This window comes from Nelumbo lutea, chromosome 1 (genome assembly GCF_056320005.1).
Source record: "Nelumbo lutea isolate HS-2025 chromosome 1, American lotus-T2T, whole genome shotgun sequence".
In the NCBI taxonomy this organism is placed as follows: Eukaryota; Viridiplantae; Streptophyta; class Magnoliopsida; order Proteales; family Nelumbonaceae; genus Nelumbo; species Nelumbo lutea.
In genome coordinates this window covers 168,472,891-168,497,588 of record NC_142684.1, presented here as the reverse complement: position 1 = coordinate 168,497,588, position 24,698 = coordinate 168,472,891, and the positions used below count along the sequence as shown (strand labels likewise).

The 24,698-nt window shown below is 36.5% G+C and overlaps 1 protein-coding gene across 1 annotated transcript; it reads right to left on the bottom strand.

Moving 5' to 3' along the window:
* Window positions 1-5,322: 5,322 nt before the first annotated feature.
* LOC148879053 (3-ketoacyl-CoA synthase 20-like) lies at window positions 5,323-9,460 on the bottom strand. Its single transcript, XM_088960441.1, has 2 exons — window positions 8,420-9,460; window positions 5,323-6,359 (listed from the first exon to the last, which is right to left on the bottom strand). The coding sequence occupies exons 1-2, from the start codon at window positions 9,059-9,061 to the stop codon at window positions 5,577-5,579; spliced, it is 1,425 nt and encodes a 474-aa protein (XP_088816567.1). The 5' UTR covers window positions 9,062-9,460; the 3' UTR covers window positions 5,323-5,576.
* Window positions 9,461-24,698: the final 15,238 nt, after the last annotated feature.

Below are 24,698 nucleotides of genomic sequence, written 5' to 3'. Positions count from 1 at the left end.
GATGGGAGATATTCCCAATACATAGTGGGATGAGACTGTAAGGTCCGTGTGAAATGCGTTGTGTGGGGAGCAGATCCGGACTCCAGAGTCACTTTATACTGTATTATTAACCTCATCTCATTGAATAGACAGATTTATTGAACCTACCAAGCAAATGATGAATAAGACTAATAACTAACACATCAAAGCATAGACTTATGACATAAATATTGAAAATTGACTTGGGCATATGGTACAGACTTTAAAAGACAACCTGCCGACTTCACAATCAAAAACTTTAAAGTTGCTCATAGTTGATTTTCTTTTCTTTTCTTTTTTTGCCTATTTTACGATCAATGATTTTCAAAGACCTTATACTATATGTGATCAATTCTGCAGTTTTTTTCTTATTTTAGAAAAAATGCTGTATTAATTAAGAGTCATTTATTCAAACACCTCCTATAATTTTATTTACTAAAATCTATATTAAAATACTTCCTATATTTTGCAATCTATTTACTTAATCGACGTTTCATTAGATGATAATTGAAAATGACAGGTTGACCCTAATGTCTATTTTGAATAAATTTAATCAAAAGAAAATAAAAATAAAAATACTGGTTTTGCCCCTAATAAGATACGGGCAACCACTTTGTGTGGTTCTATTTGGTCAATTTTGTTTTCTGTACAAAGAAGTTTAGGGATACTTTTGAAATAAACAATCATGGGCCAATGTCCTTTAACATTTTTCACTCAATTTAGGTGATCATGTTATCATTTCTAGGCAAAATAAACATTTCTTAATAGAAGGTCAATTAAGTAAATAGGTTGCAAACTACATGGGGGTGTTCTAATAAAATTAAAACTATAGGGCATATTTATGTAAATCTGTAAAACTATAGAGGGTGTTCTAATAAATGACCCATTAATTAAAGGGCCTTTTACCAAAAAATTAATGAAGTCTGAGGAATTGACAAAATCGGATACGTTTAGAAATAAATACAAGGATTAAAGTATCGGTATCGGGTATCGTATCGGACCACTTAGAAATGGATACGGATGAAAAAACATGGAGACGCTTGTATACATCAGAAAATGCATATATAATTCCATAAATATATTAATAACATTACATTCAAGGCTAAAATAATCAAAATTAATGCATAAATGCATAAGAAATGTATATTCTAATGGTATTTGTGAATAAATATATTACAATTAATATAGTGGGATGCATAGAAATCATACAATTTTTATTGATAATGTATTAATCTAGAGTCCTAAAATATATTATATAAATTTTCATAAATTAATACATGTACAAAGCTATTATTTATTTTCAATTGAAGTTCATGTCACAAAACACATGCAACTATTATATGTAATTATTATATCAATTGTTTTTATTTTTATATTTTTACATTTTAACATTAACTGAATAATCAACTAAAAATTAATTCTCAAATGTTTGGTAAACAATAAAAATGTTATTGTAAAATGTAATTAAAATATCAATTAATAATTTATAAAAACATATAATCTTATATTAAACTCTCTCAAAGATACTAAAATTTCTAAGATACATATCATATGCAAATTCATAATCTTTAATTACTAAACTTATATTATTATTATTATTATTTTATGAAATAAATTGTCATTTTTTGTAAATAATAAATATATTTTTATTTAATGCAAATTAAAATATTAATTAATAATTTATAAAATTTTTAATATACATTTCACATTCAAATTTATAAATTTTAAGTACTAAAATTATTATTCTATTATTAATATTTTTATTTATATAATGTTTTTTAGATAAAAAACTTCTTTTTGATATAAATGCGGATTTGAGAAGTTATTTACTCCATTAGTTTATAAAATATTAAATTTAAATAAAATAATATTATTTAATCTTTACTTAGAATTATTGAACACTTGTTAGGATTACATATAGGCATTGATAAAGAATTATTTTGTTTCACTTTTCAACAAGAGCTAATGGTAGCCTTAGTGGCATCCAGGCGTGTTCAAGTCTGTGCGCAGTGACTTTGGTTCAAGCCTTGTCAGATGCGCGAGCGTGCGAAAACACGAATCACTTGTGTATCAGTCTGTACCGGTGCGTATCAATCAATACAATACAATACGGTTTGATATTGATGTCTATCTCTTCGATACGAACGACTCAGAGGATACGTACCTGTTCGTAGCGTTTCCCATATCTCTTATGACCGATACTGATACGATACGCCGTATTTAAATCCTAAATAGCAAATGCGGTGAGCTGAACAAAAAATTCACTTTTTGGACTAAATTGCCTTCTCTTGTTTTACTTTTCTTCCGTCTTCTGAATATTCTGTTATTCTTCTTGTGAACTCCGAATGAAGGAACCTTGGTGAGAAAAGTACTTTAGCAAGCGTTAAAAATAAAAATAGGAAAGATATCCCCATTATGAGAAACCAGATAAGGAACACATAGCTTAGTAGATCTGAAGCTATATAGAGATAAGGATAAAGAAGATCCCGAAATGCTACTTGAAGGTGTCGCCATGGCTGGACTTGTTGGCTGTACAGATTTGAGATAAAAGAGATGGTATTGTACATGTTTTCTCAGTGCTTTCTCCTCCTTAGTGCTTTTTATAGGGATGCAAACGGGTTGGATTGGATTCGAATCAGGGTATATTTGAATTCAATCCGATATTATTCATGTCAGATCTGAAGATCAGATCAGATCTGATAGGACTTGATCTGAATTCGAATCCTATTGAATCTTTGGATCTGATTTAATCTGATTTGTTTTTTTTTTAATTAATAAATTATTAAAGGAAAAAATAAAATATACCAATTTAAATAAAAAATAATTAAATATTTTTAATTATTTTCATCATATATATATATATATATATTTTTTTATAAAAAAATAATTAATATAATAAATTTGTAAAAATATAATATAAATAATATATTTATAAATAAATAAATAATATATATATATATATATTATATTTATATTTATAAATATATAACACATTCGATCAAATCTTCTCTGATCGAATAAGGGGAGAGGGGGGGGGGTGTGAACAGAACATAATACAATAGCTTAGATTCAACACATGGTTGTAAGAGATGAAGAATCGTCGTAAGGAACAACCATGAGTCTTGGAACTGACGGACGAGACCGAGGCATCCTTTTTTGATGAATAGCTTGTTCAGTCTCCGGGCTTGAGTAGAGTTAGCTACAGGATTTTGTTTAATGTTTCCACAAGGCTAGCATCTGCGTTAATGAAGGGAAGTTTGAAAACTTTGAGAAGAAACTAGAAAGTGCTCTGAGCAAGGGTGCGAAGAGTGATTTGATGAGAGAGAGAGTGTGTGGGAGAGAAGTAATTCATGAAATGGATTTTTTTCATTAATCAGGGGCAATTTGGTCATAAGATGGATTTTTTCATTCCCGCTCACCGTTTTTACAATTATTATTTTTAAAATATATCTGGTTTTGTCAATTCATCATTAACTTTTCCGTAAAAAGCACTTAATTAAAAGTCTAATATTGATTATATTTTCAGAACCAAATAAAGGTTAAAATATTATCGCCAACTACTTCGGTTCAGTTCATAGGTGTATTGCATCACAGAGCCCTTCAATCACAAATGGCAAAAGCTATGCAAAATGCATGGGTTTATGGATAAGGATGACCAAAGCCGCATTAGGGTTGAGTTAACCCTAACCTAATATTCTGATGCAATCGGGTCAGTGAGGGTTTACCCACTTAACCGACCCACTTGCATTTACATCTTCCGTCTTTTTGGTGTAACTTGGATTGGCCCATGATAGCATCTTACACTGCTTCGGGTTGGACCGAGTTTATTCGAATTTAGACAAAAGCCCAACCACCGAATCCGCCCAAGTTGCACCCTATTTTTATTAATTACAAGGGTAGCAAATGGCAGGAAATTAATAGCTGATGACAAGGACGGTGTTTTGATATTTGAATGGCCATGCCCCCTGCAGAGCTTCCGTCGGTGTAAAGCCTGTTCGTGCAGCTCTTATGGCCTTACATTAGGAATATTTCTATATTTGTGTAGAAGATACTTCGAATGCAAGGTTTCAACGGTATGAGACACGTTTGAACAACTCTTATAGAAATATCTTCCCACAAAATAAAATAAAACACACAAGTATGAAAATAATACAAGGCTATAAAAACTGTTTAAACAGTGTTTGTTTAAACGGACCTTACAATTGCACCGACTGAAGCTGATGTCGTGTGCATAGACTTGCACTGACCGAAACCGAAGTCGCAGAATCAGAAGTCCATCCCTCTTTCTTTAAATCTTGAATTTGTACAGGCTGGATGTCTGGACCTAACGCAGTTGTTACCAACTTTGGGGTGGACATGTATGCACACGCAATGGTCAATGATACACCAATTCAATATTTGTTGGGTTCCTAGCATCTACGTGTTGTATTCCTGGTAACACAAAAATTTGTGAAGAGGATAGTCAATTATTTTAATAATAAATAAAGTGATACTCTAAGTATTATTTTTTCGTCCAGGCTCAATTTGATTGCAGTGTGATTTTCATTTGTACTGGTGTAAATGCATGGAAATGCAAATATAAATACTTAAAAGTCTGATCACTTCATTCATTTGGGTCCACATCATTTTACTTCCCATTTGATCTTTAGAGGCCACTGCAGTCTACATTGGGAACATCTCTGGAAATTTTTACTTCTGTGAGTCATCGGTACTGGTTCATTGTCTTTACAGAGATTGTGACTTGGCAAATTGGAGCCACTGATCTCAATATCAGATTTTAAATGTCCATCTTTTAATGATGATTTGGAGAATCCACACTTGTTAGTTATTATGTACCATTCAACATTTTCTGTTGGCCTATTGAAATTTTGGGAAAACGATTTATCAAGCCATGGATGACATACCGACCTCCATTTGGAAGAAGTTTTAAATGTGACATGACATATTTGAAAGAGTGGAAAGTTGATCAATGAGATTTTAATTGTCATTGATCAAGATATTCATGTTATACCAGAGTAAGTGATATCTTTCCGATAGATAAGTAACTTCTAAGGAAAATTGTCAGGATAAAACGATCATTATCTTATTTACTTAAAAAATAAAATAACATGAATAAATTAATTAATTAATATTAGTAGATAAATGCATTTATCTCATTAAATAATTTATTGAAAAGCAAAAGGATCTTAATTAATAAATAATTGTTCAAATTAAGGCATCTTACCATAAATCCCCATTTCTCTATATCTCTCATTAAAAGAGAAAAAAAAAATAACCATAACTAAAAAAAGGTAAATGAACATATGATTAAATGACATGAGAATATATTTCCATTGACCATTGATCTAATTAATTGAGTTATTCCTTTCCATTAGTGACGATAGAAATTAAATGACATGAGAATATATTTCTGATTGATGGTTGAAACCATCTGATAACTTTTTTGACATGGGAACCTAAGATATAGCAAAAGGCATATGAGCATGCATTAACATGCCTGAGATCGACGACATTAACATTATATTCAATCAAAGACTGATCAAAGTGGTTGATGAGGATCAATGCTGAGTTGAGGCCAGCTTGGGCACAATAACCGGGAAGTCATCAATCTCATCGGACCAAGCATTCTTGTCCTTGGTGGGATCTACGGTCCTGAGTGCCCGCCACACAGCACTGTTGCACTTAAAACCAGAACCCAGTGCAATCTGCCACACCCGATGCCCCTTCTTGACCCTCCCCTTAGCCTCGGAGTAGGCAAGTTCATACCACAAGGAGCTGCTGGATGTGTTGCCAAACCTGTAAAGGGTCATTCTTGAAGGTTCCATCTGCCAATCCGTCAGATGCAGATTCTTCTCTACGCTGTCAAGGACAGCTCTACCTCCTGCATGGATGCAGAAATGCTCGAAAGCCCGCTTGAAGTCTGGCATGTAAGACTTTATCTTCATCTTAAACACCTTCCTTGCAATCAAATTGGCCAAGTAGAAGAGTTGCTCCGAAGGAGGAAGCACTAGAGGACCTAGCTTAGTGATGTTGGTCCTCAGCGCATCTCCTGCCGTTGTGGCTAGGTCTCTGGAGAGGGTCACACCAACAATTCCAGTTTCGTCTTCTTCCTGGTATGCGGAGCGGTACCCACGCTCCTCCGCACCGTAGTGTGTGCGGAGGGTGTGGAGGAGCTCGTACTTGGCGCGGTGGCGGTCGGACATCTTGTTTGAAAGGAGGACGGCGCCGGCGCCCATGCGGAAGAGGCAATTAGAAACGAGCTTGGAGCGGTTGTTGCCCCAGTACCAATTAAGAGTTATGTTCTCTGTGCTAACCACTAGAGCGTAGGAGTTCGGATGCACCTGTTTATTTGATGCCCAAATGCATGAGATCATCACTTACTAATTTCTTCTATAATTACTTGTAATATTAATCATTTAAAAACCCAGAAACAGAACTTATTTGGGTCGATTTCACTTCAACAAAACAACAGAATCCACCAAGATAAAAGTTAAAACCAGGCCACCAATAGGTATAGGCTACAAACAAACAAATTCATTGTTGAGCCAACAACCGTTGGAGAGTAAAAACATATTCAGGGACCTAACCTACCAACTTAATTACCAAATGGTTCACTTTTCTTTATAATTCAGAACAGATTAAGCTTTTAGATTGAACGGTTCCTCGAGACCAACTATATAAATCCGGCTTAGGCCGCATAGTATAAATACAATCGAAGACAAAGAGTGGTTCGACGGTGACTGTCAATTATCTGAACGGGCCAATAATACCTCCATTAATTTCCTAATCAGGAACATGGCAACATGGTCTTTATAACTTATAAGCAGAGCCAATCTTGAACCAATTAAACAGGAAACTACTAATAAAGTTGATGAATTACTGATAATATTGGAGACAGAAATGGGAAAGAGATAAAACGTTAATTTCGAACAAAGACAAGTAAAAAGCTTAGGGTTCACGGGAGCACTGAAACATCATGCAGCAATCTGGATGCTTCTGCCATTATTTCTCTTGGTTGCTATATATATATTTTTAAACTATCCCCCTATTTATATAAATATCAGTTGCATGCATCAGATGTGGGTCATCATGAGGTCAGTTGCAAGCGTCACGGGATGTGGGCAGCAAATCCGAACTCCATATCGAGTCCTAGTCGATCTTGAGGTATAAGCAGTTTGTAAGTTTTGTGTTTATGATTGCTCTGCTCTTCTACTTTTGCCTCTATTACCTTTTGGTAGAAAACCATCAATAGTGGCTGAAATGTGTCTTTGTCTGTGTTTCTCACATGAGAGAAAGAGAACAGACTTCCAAGGTTTGGACTTTGGACCAAGTGATGAGTGGGGATTATTAGGAAAAAAGGCGTTGCACTAGCACTTAATTAGTAAAAGTATCCTTTTGTTTTCTTCCCCATTTGCTTGATACTAATTGTATAATAAATCAAACAAATTTTAAAAATGGAGAAAATGAGAAAACCTAAAATATAGAAAAATATCAAAATTTATGTGAAAATAACAGCCAACTGTATATCGTTCCACAATTTATGTGAAAATAACTCAGTCAAAGTTTGACAGAATTTTGGCTGACTATTGACTCCTGACCATATGGGCATTAGTTTTTTTTTTTCTTTTTTATATGATGCATGGTAACGTGATGGAATAATGGAGGATGAATTTCCAATTTATTTATATACGTGAAGGACGGAAATGAAAAAAAAAAAATTTCAGATTTATGCTTAAAGTAAGAAAAAAAGCTGATTGGTGTAAGATAAGTAGAACATCTGTGTATGCAATACATGGCTAATGGGCCATATCATGCACGTATGCACAGCGGATGAAGAAAGGAATACAAAAGGACCTTCCATGTAAAACCACTCAATTGAATTTACTAACTGTACTTCGAAATTTGGATTTTGATTCCTAAATCGAACCAACGTTCAGTCTAGTTAACAACTGAGTAAACTTTCCCAAGTTCCGATGGACCAAACAAGTTTCGAAAATTTGGCTCCAATGAAAAAAAAAAAATCATCTAGAAAGCCTTTTAATCAGATATATATGGTTAGATAGTAATTGCTGTGATGAATTTCTCTTCAGTAAAGATGGTTGTTTGACACGTGAAGTGGCAAACAAAGCAACCGGAACAGCACCTACCTTTTACTGGGAAGAAGAAGGAAGATAAAAAACAGAAAGGCTGAACCTAACTTGTTGATCTGGTTAAGTTTCACGTGGCAAAGTATTATAAAAGAAAAGAGAAAATCTTTATTGTCTGTGATTTATTGGGATCACGGTGACCGTTAATTGTATTATTTTAGAGATAAACAACATATAATAAGCTTAAACCAAATGAAAACAGCAAGCAGAATATGCATGAGAGGTTGAGACTTGAGAGAGAGAGAGAAACCAACCTGGAGAAGCTGTTTGGCAAGGTCCAGGGATATAACTCCAGCACTGCAACCCATGCCACCGAGGCTATAGCTCCTAATATTACTTCTGAGCTTGTAACGGTTTATGATCATGGCAGCTAGAGAAGGAGTTGGACTAAAGACGCTACAATTGGTAACCACAACCCCAATATCTGAAGGCTTCACCCCAGTCTTTTTCAAGACCTCATCGATGGCCCCAAACATCACAGTCTCCATCTCTTTCCTTCCCTCGGCCATGCACGGATTGGGTGGCAACATCCATAAGGCCCGGGGGAAGTATGACTTCTGCCCAATCCCTGATTTATCCAAGATTGTCTTCTGGAAATTCATGCTCTCTTCAGAGAACACTCCCAAAAGACCTGAACGCTCCAGAAAAATGGAATGAGGACACCTTAAAGCATCATCTGGCTTGTAGCACGCAAAATCCAGCATAAAGATCCTCGGACGACGATTCACGTAGTGCATGGCAGCGATAAAAATTGCAAGTAAAGAACAAAGCACCACGCTTGGGAGATGAGCAGACACAAAGGCCAAGGCCGGAGCAAGTGGGAGAGAGGTGATGACTTGGGACATTATTTCTTGGGCTATGATTATTGCTGATTTTTCAGTACTACCGGAATTCATCAACTGATGATGATCTAAATTCTAAAGCTTCTCCAGTGATCGATATCAGAGAAAATTGGGTACCCACTTCATGATGCAAAACAGTTTAGCTAGACAAAGTTGATCAAGATGAAGAAGCCTTACACTAGGGTTGGGCGTGGGTGTTCAGGTCTTAGGATGGAGTAATGCATGGATTTATATAGAACGTGGTGGGTGGAGAGACTGGTACGTGCGCATTACCGACGAAGAAGTAATGAACTTTTGAGTTATAAGAGACCAAGGGATACGTGGTGGACGTTCAGTGGCTGGTTGCAAAACTGGAACGCAGCTCTCACTCTCAAAGAGTCAAGGGGTGTTATCACTATTTGATGAAGTGGGTGCAACAGGAAAATATTATAGAGGGAGGCCGGTGAAACTGAGAGAGTGGGCCTGCTCCTTCACCGCCAGGTATTATGTATTCCACACGGTTGGGGGCCTTATTTATTATTGCTATTCGGTTGGCTACGTGGTTGAAAAACAGTTAAGTGTAATAATCAAACGAGCTGGAGCTGGAGATGGCCTTCTCAGTACGTAGATGATGATGAATGAGAGAACTCAGATTCGCTAGCTTAGCTTCTTCTTCTTCTTCTTCTTACTTGTTAGGTCATGCATGTTAATAATTTCTAGTATGCTTTTTATTAGAGCATTGCATTCTGGGGTTGGGGTTGGGGTTGGTTAGGTCTGTCTCATCAACTCGCATCCTTATTTTGAGGACGTAAAAACTGTAAAAAAGTATAGGCTTTTCACATAGCACATTTATTTAGTGTGATTTTGTTGGTTTAAAACATGTAGTAGGTGCGCCACAGTCCACATGGGCATGTTAAATGGAAACGCCACCTTGAAGAAGTTAGAAACCTCAAAAAGTATTTCACCTAAAAGTTACTTTCGCATTACCTGAGGCGGAGGTGAAGGAGGACGATGCAGAAAGTACTTAAATCAGCCCAATAACCAAACACATTTGATGCTGACGGAAAGTTGATGTTGCATGCCACCAAATCTTATTAGTGAATACACTTGTTGGCAGAAAGAAAAAGGGGTACGTGGTGGAATGGGTGATGCAATGCGTAACATTGATGTGCTCAATCGTGATTGGATACAATTATACACAGCTTTCCGAGCAGGAGCAGCAGGGGAAAGTACTCTTGGCATCCCCTCTTGCATTGTGGCATGAATACCAATAATTGAAGGGAAATTAAAACTATATATATATATATATGGGCCGAGAGAAAACAGAAAATTTTTGGTAATTAGGAGAAAAATAAAATTGAAAAAAAAAGACAACTAATATGAGGGCCCTTCAAACCACTCACAAGTAAGGGTGATAATTCATGGTTTTCTATCGTGTTCGTTTATTATGTTAACGTAAAGGTATTCGGATACATGAATCAATGTATTAATGTGATACGATTAATTAATCATGTTAATTTTTTAAACACAAATATGACTTATTTATTTTATGTGTAATACAATATAAAATCACCTGCATAACTCATTTATTGACACGGCATGATTTTGATATCCATTTAATTCTATATTAGATGACATATAACCCAAATTAATATAAAATTAATACAATTAACTTGTTTAAATCAAATAATAATATATTTAAATAGTAAAATAGTCCCACTACTGCATTTATTCCACAACAATACTTTAGTATTATATAAGTCTATCCCTTACACATTCAAATATAGTCTAAATCTATATTTTTAAATCAAAACTAAATACATACATCCATGATCTAATACTTGGAACTTCAAAGAAATTAATACAAAATTCATATAAAATAAAAAAGGACATATAAATGTTCAACATTTTTAAAAACCTTTCAAATAATAATGAATTTTTTTTTCAGGTCATCAACATGTTATTTTCAAATTAAGTGAATCAATCCAAAATTAATATATTTATTAATCATGCTTAAGAGGTCAATACGATTTTGACAGAAACAATGAAAATAGACTCAAATCCACTAACCTATCGTGATCAAATTATGTTCACCATTATGTCAAATATTACCGACTCAAGGACATGAAATCTCAATTATTTCTCGATGGGTTTCCAACAGGTTGTTAAAAAGTAAAAAAAGAAAAACAATACTACCACTTGGAAATAGGAATGACAATGGGGTCGGGATTACATTTTCCATTCCCGATTCTGATTCCCAAATTAACCTCTGCCCATGTCCTCAATTTCCGGCGGGAAAGGAATCCCCCTCCATCCTCGACCCTAACGGGGATAAATTTCTTGTTGGAGACCCGAATCCCCGACGGATTAAGAAGTTACAAAGAGATTGAGATTAAGAGAGAGAAAGAGAGAGAGGACCGTTGGGGGAGTTAAGATCGGCGGCGATTAGTGATGATAGATGAAGGTTAGAAGGATTGATCATGACCGAAACTCTTATTTGAGTATCTCTTTTCTATCACTCGAGAAGGCATTAAGCTAGGGTTCTGAGTTTTCTGACGGTGATGGCGGTCGGCAAATCGACAATGAAGAATCGAAGATAACGGAAGATGAAGGCACTCATGAAGCTAGGGTTCATTGGTTTAACTGTTCTAGAAACAGAATTGAGAGTTCTCGACTTCTCTCTTCTCTTTGTCTAATGTGGAAGGTTTTATTTTAGTGTTTTACACTTTTATTGTTTTTAAATTTTTAATAATTAATATTTTAGAAACGAATAATATACATATAAATATATTTATATATATATATATTAATCGGGGACGGGTCGGAGCGGGGATTGCATTCCCCGTCCCCGATCGGGAATTCAGGGGTAGCCCCATCTCCGTCCCCGACCCCGCCAAGGCACCCCCATCCCCCACCCCATCGGATCGGGGAGCCCGGATACCCGTTAGGGACAGGGAAAATTGGCACCTCTACTTTGAAATTTACGACAAACAAGAGCTTCAGTTCATAGGTCGCTCTGCGAATAATCGACAACATCGTTAAAATAGTGAGAATGCAGAGGGCGAGCGTGTTAAAGGGAATTAGAACTTAAACCCTGCAAAGCTGAGTTATTATTATTATTATTTTGTTGAATGGGTTTGGTCATTCAAAAGGTTTTGTCCATTTTTTGTTGATTCTGGGAAGAAAAATCTCCCAACCTACAGTATTTCCGTCATTAACGACCTTCGTTTCTCGTCCGTCTCTCATTTCTTTCAACCATCGTTCTCCCTCCGCTTCACGGTGGAGAGGAGGTACGGGTGCGTCGGGTGGATCCAGAACGTGCGCACAAGTGTGTTTAAGTTGGAACGTGTAAGGATGGGTTCGTGTTAGGCGGGGGAGTCTGTTGAGATTTGGGGAAAGGTGAGGTCTATCACAAGTGGTGGATCAACAAGCAAAGTAAGAGGTGCTTCGTGGACCGTGCAGAGTGGTTTCATGTGGGCCATTGTCGATCATGTCATGTGATGGCTGGCGCGGGCCCCAAGGGGAGTTGTGGGCCCCAAGGGGAGTTGTGGGCCCAACAGTTTTTCTCCTCTCCTCTCTTGAGGCGGCCGCGTGAGGCGTGATAGTCCCCGCCCGCTCGCGTTTTGGTGTGTTTCTTTTGGGTGGTTCGATCGAGATGAGAGGAAAAGGCTAGGCTGGCTCTGCTGAGTGCTGACACGTGTCTGGTGCTTAACTGTCATTGTGAGGACCTCTTCACCACTCGTTTGACATGTGGAAAACGAAGACGTGGCATGGCGAATTTTAGTGCGTTTCCCTCTCTCTCACTCTCGTCGCTGGCGGGTTTTTCATTGTTTTGGTGACTGTGACAGGCTGAACAGAGTTCAAATCAGCCCTGTCCTACAGCACATTCCAGCCGTGTATCCGATGATAATACAAAAAATGATGAGGCATTATTCAAAGATGTTTTCAATACAAGGCTCGAATGTGCTGTAGGACGATGTGGGGCAGAACATCGCTGCCGGTTATAGGTCGGGGCTGGAGCCAATCGAGTATGTTGTGCACTCTTGATTCAAACATATGCTCTTCGGCCAGCTTGCAAAAATCGCATAGAGGTTGGGCGAAAGCGAATCCATCATACAAATTTAATAGTGAAGGGGTTCCTTCGTTGCAGGAGCTTGTTCATAAATTATCATGTTTGAAGAGACTTGAGCTTGAGTTTGAACTCAATTCGAGTCAAAAGTTCAGAAGTTTGAGTTTGGCTACCTTTGATTGTAGGTCTCTCAATTGTCGAGGTGTCAAACCGAGATCTCCTTCAACTGTTGAAGTGTCAAGTTGAGGTTTTCCTAGTAGGCGAAATGACAAGATGCCGATCTGGGGTCTCCCTCAGTTGTTGAGGTGCTGAGTCGAGATCTTCCTCAATGATCGAGGTGTTGAACCGTGGTCTCTCTTAGTGGTCGAGCTTGGCTACCTTTTATTATAGGTCCCCTAGCAGTCAAGATGTCAAGCTAAGGTTTCCCTCAGTTAGAGAGAGTGCCATTCTTGTAATTTATAAGGAGAGAGAGAGAGAGAGAGAGAAAGAGATGGTAGGAGAGAGTGGCATTCTTGTAATTTGAAAGAAAAAAAAAGCAAGAGAGAAAGAGAATTGGTATGAGAGAGTGGCATTCTTATAATTTGAAAGAAAAAAATAGCAAAAGAGAGAGTTGGTAGAGAGTGGCATTCTTGTAATTTTTATGAAAAATGGCAAAAAATATTGTTAGATTTCATTTCCCTCATCCTCAAGCCTTCTTACATACACATTTCAGTTTAATATATTTACTAACGGAGGGGGCCCTGTGTTGTAGGGGCTCGCTCATAAACTATTAAGTTTGAGCTCGATTCAAATTAGAGACTTAAGCTTGAGCTCAAGCTCAGCTACCTTTGATTGCAGGTGTCGAGGTCTCCCTCAATTTCCGAAGTGCCAAATCGAGGTCTCCTTTAATTACTGAAGTGTCGAGATGATGTTTCCCTATCATATGAGATGTCGAGTTAAGGTCTCTCTTAGTTGACAAGGTGCTGAGTTGAGGTCTCCCTCATTTGTCGAGTTGCTGAGCCAAGATCCTCCTTAGTGACCAAGGTGTCGAGCCGAGGTCTCCCTCAATGGTCGAGGTATCGTCTAGCTCGAGCTCGATTCGAATTAGAGACTTGAGCTTAAGCTCAAAAATTCGAGCTCGGCTCAGCTCGGCTCAACTCGACTACCTTTTATTGTAGGTCCCCTAGCAGCCGAGATGCCAAGCTAATGTCTCCATCAGTTGGAGAGAGAGTGGCATTCTTGTAATTTATAAGGAGAGAGAGAGAGAGAGAGAGAGAGAATTGATAGGAGAGAGTGGCATTCTTGTAATTTGAAAGAAAAAAAAAACAAAAGAGAGAGAGTTGGTAGAGAGTGACATTCTTATAATTTATATAAAAAAAGCAAAAAATATTGTTAGATTCTATTTCTCTCATCCTTAGGTCTTCTTATATATACATTTAAGCTTAATATATTTATATAGATATTGATGATTAACTAGTGTACACAAACGGATTGATAGAACTTCAATCCGTTGGCTTCACCCTTGTCAGATGCAGGTTCAAGTGCGGATGTTGACCATGCGCTTGGGTGATTCATATGGGTGTTGGGCATGTGTTTATGCCGTTGGTTGATGTTGTCAAACCGCAGCACTGATGTTAATGTTTTATTTTGAAAGTTTAGAATAGTTTTTTTCATCTTTTTGTAAACAAATGTTAATAACAGAAAAAAAGAAAAACTTAATCAATTGTAATAGTTAAAAAGTAGAGATATACTTAGTCAATTAATCAAACTATAAGGATAAGGATAGTTTAAGAAATTTATCCTGGATGAATTAAACTTGTATACCGGTTGTCTTATGAGTCATGCATTTTTTTCTTTTTTTATTTGTCAAAATATTAAAAAAGAAAATTGTAAATTTAAGCATATTTTTTATTTTCTTTTCCAATTGGAGACCTCTTTATCTCTCCTCTGACTGCTTTTCCCCTCCCTCCAATGATCAGTTAGGATGTTCTCTCACCTCTTCTTTTCATAAGGCTCCGTTTGGTTTGTGGGATGGGGATGAGAAAAAAGAGAATATTCCAAAAATATTCGATTTTCTTTTATTTGTTTTGAGGGAAATAGAGGGATGGGATAAAAAAAAATATGGGATAGTGCGACCCCGGTGGAAAAACTTGAGGAACCATTGTTACCACTATGTGGAGACCTGCTACCTCCCCTTCCCCGTTCGAACCCAGATGTAGAGCAGTGGTGGCAGCACCCCTATCATCCACTCCCTTCCTCCCTCTCTCCTTTCTTCTTCTCTTTCTTCTTCTTTTGTCATTTGTTTTCGGCTTTTCGTCCAAAAAAAAAACACTATTCATCGTCTTCTCGACAACGGACACAGGAAATACCAGTGGCAGTGACCAGGATCATTTACCCTCTAGTACCTCTTTGTTCTTCCATTTTCTCTACTTCCCCCTTCTTCCCCCTTCCTTTACATCTTCGCTTTTTGCCGGCGAACTACTATTCGTCTTCCTCTTGGTGAAATAGAGCACCCCACAACGGCTATACTTCATCATTCCTACTGTCTCCGACAACCGTCTCACTGGTTTTGACAAGTTTCTCCGGTCATCCATTGTTTCTGGCTTCGTAGCTATTCGTCTTCCTTCGGCTTCATCTCACCAGAATTCCTACTCTCGATCCTTCTTCCACCCTTTCTCTAATCGCCACTACAACTCTCGGCAGCGGCGATCTAAGAATCTCAGCACTCCCATCTCTCTCTCATTCCTCATTTTCCCTCTCTCTCTCTCTCTTTCTCTCTCTCTCTGTGATTGCCGTTGCAGTCATGGAGCTCTCTTCTTCATGAATCCAGCGAAGAAGCAGCACATGATGGTGCTTTTCCTATTATTTTCTCATATATAAAACCAAACAATAGAAAGGTAAATTTTTACACTTTTCCATCCTATCCCATCCCATCCAAATCTTCTAAGAGAAAGGAGAAAGAAGGAGAACGGTTTTATTTTCTTTTCTTTCTTCATATTATTAAACCATTTTTTATATCAGTCTACCATAGAATAAAGACATGAAAGCTATGTATATATAAAGCGGCGTCTCAACCTATAAGTTTTATTAAACTGAAAAAAAAAAAAGATATTCTCGAAATTGAAGAAATAATATCTTCTGCTGATCAAAAATAAAGACTTAAGATGGAACCCCACCTACTCCTGGATTGGGGGATGAGCTACCCCGTTGTGAGCCCTTTAAAAGAAAGTCTTTAGACCAAACTGGTAAATAATTAATTAGGTTCAACTGAGAATCAGACTAGCATGTCTTATGTCTGATTTCAGTCAGTGAACACCCGGTTTCATGGATCGGTCGCCCTATATTAATGGCGAATGTTTTGACTGAGGAAAAGGTTGCTGAGATCCCCAATCTTTGATAAAAATAAAGACAGACAGTAACATGTATCTTACTTTTATTTTATTTTTGTTTTAGAAATATGAAAATTTTATTCCAGTAAACAATTTTCTGCCTTATGCTTGTTTTTTTATTTCAAAATGTTTAAAGCAATAATGTGTCTAGTTCTGAATGGAGGGTTGAAATTGGCCCCTTTTCCATGAATCAGAATCGAAAAACACTTATTCTTACTAGGTAAGTACGTGGCCTTGGTCATTTAGCTCTTATTTTTCCGAAGCTGGTAATTGGTAAGCGATTGATGATTCACGGGTTAGGTCAGCTACAACTATTAGGGCTTGGGAGTTGGGAGGGCTTCAACGTTGATTGAGGTACCAAAACGAGCTTCACTAAGGAGCAATTTCTCGGCTCATTTTAATCATTTTCGGGCTTTCTAGTCTAAATTATAGCTTTACTGTTTTTCATTCGAGGAAAAACATGTAATTTTGTTACATTAAAAGGCTTTTTAACGTTAATAGAGGTCTTCACATCATCAAATGCTTTCAAGAGGGAAGAAGAGGACAAAAACAATAGCCAACAATAGCCAGATTCTTGTAATTTGAATATTCCTTCATTAAGCTCAAAAATCTCTTTAAAAAAACATAAAAACATTTTCGCCCAAAATACTCTCTTTCACTTGGCTAAATTTACGATTCAAGCTCTTTAAGCTTTTCCCTTCAAAGCCATTAATTTAAAAGTGGGTTCAACTATGATATGAGAAAGATATGATATCCAAAAAGTATTTGACCAATCAACTGAAATCATTAATTTAATAGTCAATCAGATATTATTTATCAAAATATCAAAATTTATGGGTGGGTTTTGATTGATCAAAACTCTTTCAATATACCTTTCCTGCAACATAGATTTTTCCTTTTTTCTTTTACACAAAAATAAAAAAAGAATTTTAGGTGTTACTGGATTACAAGTGTACAATTGCATATAAAAGTAACATGCCGAACCCGTCAACCAAAGGCAGTTTTACACAAGTCGGATCAGGTAGACACAACGTGAACACTTAAAAGTTTCTTGACATTTGTCCCTTTGAAATACCTCCAGCCTATTCTACATTTATAAAAGATTAATTCTTACTTTTTGACAATTGTCAAATTTATCAAGTCTCCATTTAGCGTGCTTGTGCCTATTAGATTCGATGCCTATTCATACACGTGTAATATACATGACACCTGTCATAGCTTGAACCGATCCAAGTACACGCGAAACCAAGTTGGTATCTGCTATATTAATTTGTATTCAGATTGTGTCCGATTACACGTACTTAAATAGTCATCATGTGAATCACATGTAATTGGGCACCTGTCATAGATTGATTGAAAGTGCATGCACGATACGTGTAACAGATCCCTGCCTTACACGTTGAACCAAAACGATGATAATATTTAGGCTAGGCGAAAGGTGCCACGTCTTGCCAAAATTAGATGAAACATAACCCCATTGTCTCAACTTTAAGTATAAATAAAAATAAAAATAAAAATAAAAACACAAATAAAATAAAGAATGAATGACAGTTCAACCCAGGTCGGAATTTTTGGGCTTAAAGTACAATTGGGATAAGTGTCAATTTCAAATTAATGCTAATTTACTGGCGAGCATGTATAGAATGAAAGTTTTTGTCATTTTGAATATTTATAAGTTTGCCGTAAAATTCAGAAATCTACATTGGGACTGTTCATATATATTTTTTCGAAAAAAGAAAAACGCAAGTCACTTAGGCCTGTTCATGCAGTGCTTTTCAAACTGCCCAAATAGAAGATGATTGAGGCATATCACCAAAAGTACAAAGAAGAAAACGTAACAGGAATCAAGTAAAACCCACAAGAATGATAATCTCAAGAAAATTGGAAACCACAATAGGAAAATGGTCACTGACCACCAAAGTAAATAGATATAGAAGAAAGAACGGCAATTCTGATTCAACATGTTAGTTATGGAATATGAATGGATAGATTTTTTCAAGTGCAGCTGAAACTTCAATAAATTAAAAGGTGGGGCATAATTCTAGCAACAAATATGTGTAGCCGATTCATTGAGTTCCTACTGTCCATATGAAAAATAGATGATTAAAAAAAAAATTATTAGATAATGTATGACTTTATCTCCAATTAGCATGATGTACTTTATGACATTTATTGTAAATGAATAAAATATACATTTGATTCATGTTATTATAGTGTGTTTCCATGTAATACTATTAAACTGGACATATATGAGACTTGTGTTAGTTTAGAATCTTGCAACTGTTGGATAAATTTGGGGAGATTTATCCTGCCAAGGCTGACACTGGTGTACTGCCAAGTTGGTTGGGGTGGCTTGTCTTAATTGTTAGGGTGAGACATGAGGTACATGCAGTGTGGGTTTTCTTGAAACCTTGAACCGGACCAAAATTCCAGTACTGTCCTGGACCTTGGAGATAGATGGGCAAAACTATAATGTTACACCTGACCCCTAGACTCGATTATGATATTGCACTAAGTGTCAGATTGGTCTATCTTTGATATACCAATTAATGGGATCCTTAGAGGGGGTCAAAACCTGGGTATGTTGGGACAATCCGAGAATTCATCTGAGTGGGTGATCATAGTGACAAGATCAGCCCCTTTGTCGAGCAAAGTGAATGATCGGGGATGCACTCTCTCTGATGGAAACCTAAACTGCCAACAATTGATTTCAACCGTTGAAATTTATTTTGCAAAATATATTTATATAGAGATAGACCAATCTGACATAAAAAATGATCGGGGATGCACTCTTACATGCACACACACACACACACACACACACACACACACACACACACACATATATATATATATATTATGGTTCCAAAATGTTTGCAAAAGGTTTTAATTCTCGGAATCCATGTGAGTAGAGTGCAACACTACACCTTGCAGTTGAGGGAGAGGTCATCTCTTGTCGGGCAGTATTTGATCATTATGGGCTGAGAGGTTAAGTGTAAGACCATTGAAGATTACACCTAATGGGCTAACCTTGCATCTGCCCACAGCCCTTGGGCCTTCATAAGATGGCTGGACCCAATGACCATTTAGTGTAAATGTTGGGCCCATTAAGAGCCCATAGTGATGGACTTAGGGGTTCACTGTATTCAGTAGTGAATTCGGCCAGGCCTTGTAACAGAGGCTAGGCTGAACCCATGTGACTGATGTATAAATCAATGATAAGGTCTCATGCCATACAAAGAGAGTCAAGCTAGCCAGCATTAAAGAGGAAGTGAGCCTGAAAGCTTAATGGGCCCAAAAGTCCATTTCGAACTGGGTTAATTAGATTAATTAAATATGGTGGATCTGGGATTTGGATCAACAGATAAGATAAGGGATTATCCTTATCCACTTAAAGAGTCCAGATCCAAATAAAGATTTGGATCAAAGGAACTCCTAATTTGATTAGCAAAGTTGATCTTTATCTGTAGATAAGATAAGAGATTATCATTATCACTTAAAGAGTTCATATCCAAATAAAAGATTTGGATTAGGAAACTCCTAATGGGATTAGGAAATTTTTTCTTTAAGGCTATAAATAAGAGAGTAGGGTGAACCTCCAAAGATACATTCTCCGAATACAGACAGAAGACAGCATAGTTAGACTGCTCTTGCCTTCTACTATTTCTCTTCCTGTTCTTGTTGCCCTACCCTGTTCGTTATCCAGTTCTTGGATTGGATCAAGATTTGATCTTGATATTGTTTCTTACCAGAAGAAACAATTTAGAAGTTGTGCACATTGTCCCATTCGATTCTTGCTGAAGAATCGTTAGTTCTTGGTGAAGAACTGCCTGTTAATCCTACCTCACCCAAAGCTGTCATCTTCAGTAGAGGGAGGATTTGGTATTCTCTTTGAGCGTGAACACTTGAGTTGGGAGGAGCATTTTTGCGTGGATTCCATATCAGGTATATCCCTCCCTTAACTTGGTTTAAAATTTGGTCTGGTTTGGTTACAAGAACGAACGTTGAAAATGCAGTTTTCTAAATTGGGAATAGGATTCCTGGATGGGAGTAAAGAAATTTTTGAAATTTCGCCCAACCTTCCTGTAGTGTTCGGCCAACCATATGATGGATCTCCCATCCATTCAATCCACATGAAAAATAGATAATTAAAAGAAAAAAAAAAAAAACAGGTAGGGTTCAACAACGAAAATCCCTATTTGTCAACCCAACCAGGAATCTTGCATCCACATTGATTCTGTGTTTAAATTTAATTACCCAACTTGAATGTAACACTCTTTTAAGTATTTTTTTCTAACTTCCTAAGCTTTCAGGAGGGGAAGACATTTTAAATTTTATTAACCATTATCAAAAGAAAAAAATCCATCATTCAATTTGAAATTACAGTTAAAATCCATCATTCAATTTGAAGAACTTAAAAAGTCCCCACAAACAAGTTGTTTAAGCTCACCTAAGATACTCTGCACACATGTAAACACTTGAAACCTCTCTCCATCAATGCCCTTATTCATAGTTGTACTTCTCTTAATCTCACAAAGAATGTGAACACATGAAATTCAATTTTCTCAATTGTGAAAATTTTAATCTTTTAAAGAAAATTTCATATATTAAAATTGTTCTTAAATTTTCTCTTTTTTTTTTCCCTATCGACTAATTAGTACTCGATAATTTCATATCCTCATCTAGCTTTCCTTAACCCTATTTCCACCGGAAGTTTAGCAAACAAGCTTTTGTCTGTAGAAATTGTTGCAACATAACTCAAATGTGAAGGAAAAAGTGATAAAATGTAAAAATATATCTTGTAAGACATGAACTAATGAAAAATAAATACATCATGTGATGTGATGTAACTCCTTTATCATGTACCATGCCCTAAAGATTTTCAAATTACACCTTAATTAGTCTTTTTATCTCTATAAAACCTAAAAGCTTTCCAACTAATACTAACATTTAGGTTTATAAATATAAAATTTGCACACAGCTATAATGGGTCTAATGTAATTTGCCAAATGAAAGCTCCATTACATCACGAACATCTCTCATGAATGATAATATATAAATACTGAAAATGTTTTCAGACTTGTATAGAATCTTTGTGGGTCAGGAGATCCGAGCTCAGTACTTCCACGTCGAAAAGAGGAAAAGTAAGAATTGGGATCTGCTGTGCTGGCGGCCATGCACATTCATCCAACCGTAGATTGGAATTGAAACCACCTCTCCTCTCTTATATACTTTATAATTATGGCCGATTCACATCCGGAAGGTAGGTTGTCTTTAATAGCTAGCTAGCTTAGCTTGGTGCTAATATAATTGCAAGTATGGGAAACGTGTATTTGTACTCTTGGCATTTAACTTAACAGGTAATAATAATAATAAGAACCAGATATGCTGATCTTTAGCAACAGCCTATTTGATAAAAATGGAAACTTTTCCTGTTAAAACGACAAAACCAAAAGAAGTAAGGGTCGCGATTCATCAATTAACTAGTAAACAATAGCTAATGTACCCTCGTTCCTTATCAAAAAGAAGAAGTTGATATTGATGAATGATTTTACGTGGCCGCTCTAGCAATTAATCCATCATTCAATGCTTCTGCTCTTAATTGCACCAGTATTTCAACAACCTAGTAAGTAGTTAGAGTTGTTGAAATACCGGTGCATTAATGAATTGTATCTGCAGTAAATCATAGCTTTTTGGATCTTACACACGATACAAATTTTTAGGTCATGTTTGGATAAGCTTTTGGATTCAAGCTTTTAAAGTAAAGCCCAAACGCACAACGCCCTAATTTTAGGTTTTGTCCCTTGGGGTTCTAATTAAGTTCTAATTTTTATCAAAGTCTCAAAACATTTCTTTTTTTTTTTTTCGAACTTAATTTACAAGTGTTTGGTAAGAATTGCTTTTAAAAACATTACATCTAAAGCCAAAACACTTTTAAGCCCCAAACACAAGCTTAGTCTTGCTTGTTCAATGTATTGTAGGCTTTGTCTTTCGGAAACAAATTATGGTTGCCGACTGGCCACATATGGTTTGAAACATCGAGATCATCGATCGATCTCGCCATGGAAGCTGTCGGGTATTTCGGCCAGCATCTTGTGGTTTTGTTATGAGTTGGGTGGGGAAATTTAAGAGGAATGGGCATGGAAGAATATAGAAGGGATCCTCTTGGAAAGGCTTGATTATTTCTGGTGGTTTCAAGTGAGCTAGACAAGTAACATACTACACGTCTGAATAAATTTCACAAATTTCGTATACAACCTTCTCTTAACTTCTGTTTCTTTCTTATTTCCTATCAAAACTAAACACAGTGTAAGTTGGTTGTCAACTAAGATTCGTCATTGTAATAGGAAGGATACAGTTGGTTAATTAAAGGGGAGGGGTGCTCTTTATCTCGTGTGGCGTGTATGAATCTATTGGGTCCTACTGTGGTGTGGTTGAAACCACATGAGTTGAATCATACCACACTCTATAATTATTCTATTTCTGTTCTGTGGTGTGGATGTATTATCAATACAGTGCCCCTTAAGAGCCGCCCATCCTTCTGCCATGTGATATGTGAACTGGGCATTTTCCTAGTTGCTGAGCTTTCGCTGCAATAAAAACGCCATGAATATCCCTTAGAATGATTCCTATAGCTGCATTTCTCATCCCCAACTGATGCATCAAAGTTGATGATTATACAATTTTCTACATTCCAATCTCTTCAATAATTTCTCCTTTTGGCACAAGTTGTTTGCCAACCCTTTTGTTAGAATCATGGTTTTTAAAACCGACCCGGTGACCAAACCAGTTAGGGGTCCAGGTCGAATGGTTTGACTGTTCGAATTGAACACTCGGCTCATTTTAACAGAAAAATAAAAAAAAAAATCAAAAAATTAAAAACTGTCAAAACTGTTCGAATGGTTCGAACGGTGAATCGCCCGGTTCAGCGGTTCATTGACCAAAATCAACGATTTTGGGAAAAACGAAACTGGTCAGGTGACCGGTTCCCAGTTTTTCTGGTCCAACCGTCCGGTTCAGTCCGTTTTGAAAACCATGGTTAGAATTATTATTATTTTAAAAAGAAGAAAATAAATAAAGTGATAATACATGGGAAATCCTTTCCCTCTGTAAATGCCATAGGCACACAACCCATTCATCAATGAGATCAAAAGTAAAAATAAAATATTACAATTCATCAAGATTATCATAATAAAGGGGAAAATCTATGATGCCGAAAAGACATGTTAGAGGAAGATATTTGACCAATCAAAACCCACCCGTAATAATAGCACTTGATTGGTTATCACACTAATGATATTAGTTGATTGATCAGAATTTTTTTGGATCTTATCTCTCCCGTATTATAGTCGAACCCTAATAATAAAATCCCGCAAAAACAAAAAGAAAAAGAAAAAGAAAACTATTGTACCGGCAATTCAATTACTCTTGCCATTACTCTAGAACCCAATGCAGGTAGGCAACAGGAATCCACAGAGCAAAAAGAGTGAGCCACATTGCTTGCCAGAAAAAAAAAAAAAAAAAAAGGATCCTTGCCAACATATAAACCCATGCATTGCAAAGTTCATTGTCTGTACGTTAAAGATACAGGGAATATAAGAACCCGTTCAATTAGTTGCCTAAAGGCCTATGACAGTTCAGTTTAACCCAAACTGATTAGAATTCAGATTTCATCCTCACAAAACCGTCGTCACAGCCTTTTACAGCTGTGCATTGATAACATTTCAATAATTGTATGTTTTTATTCATGGGGAGATATTCCAAATGCACAGCTGCTAACGTTGAGAATGGTTTTGTGAGGCCGAAATCCAAATTCAACCAATTAATATACAAAAACCTGCTGACTTTATCAAAACCTATTCAGCTTCAAACCATTGAACTGTTGAAATCCAGTCACGGTTCATACCATCTTTTCAAAATGATATGAATATCACAATTCATCTAACCAACCAATCATTAAACTATCAAACCTAAAATGCTCCCCCCCCCCCTCCGCCAACACACACAGATCTTTAATGGGTAGTGAGGAGAATAAAAGGAAAGGGCGCATAGAAGGGGATAATAATTAAACAGCAAAGGGTAAATGTGCAAATCAGAAGTTAAAGAATAAAAAAAGAGGAGTCAGACTCTAAAAGAAAAAGAACAAGGGCATTCTGAGCATATTCCACATTTCATAGTTTACATAAATTGTGTGCTTACCTTGTGAGATTTATATGAGTTTCGCTGGGATATCCATACATATTCTAATCACCATATCTATGTTAAGCCCGTTTGA

What these genes read in the sequence shown, in the direction of transcription:
- LOC148879053 (XM_088960441.1), bottom strand. Translation starts at nt 9,061, where the DNA reads ATGAATTCCGGTAGTACTGAAAAATCAGCAATAATCATAGCCCAAGAA. An exon ending in TTGCCAAACAGCTTCTCCAG is followed by an intron (nt 6,360 to 8,419) that starts GTTGGTTTCTCT and finishes TCAAATAAACAG; the next exon opens with GTGCATCCGAACTCCTACGC.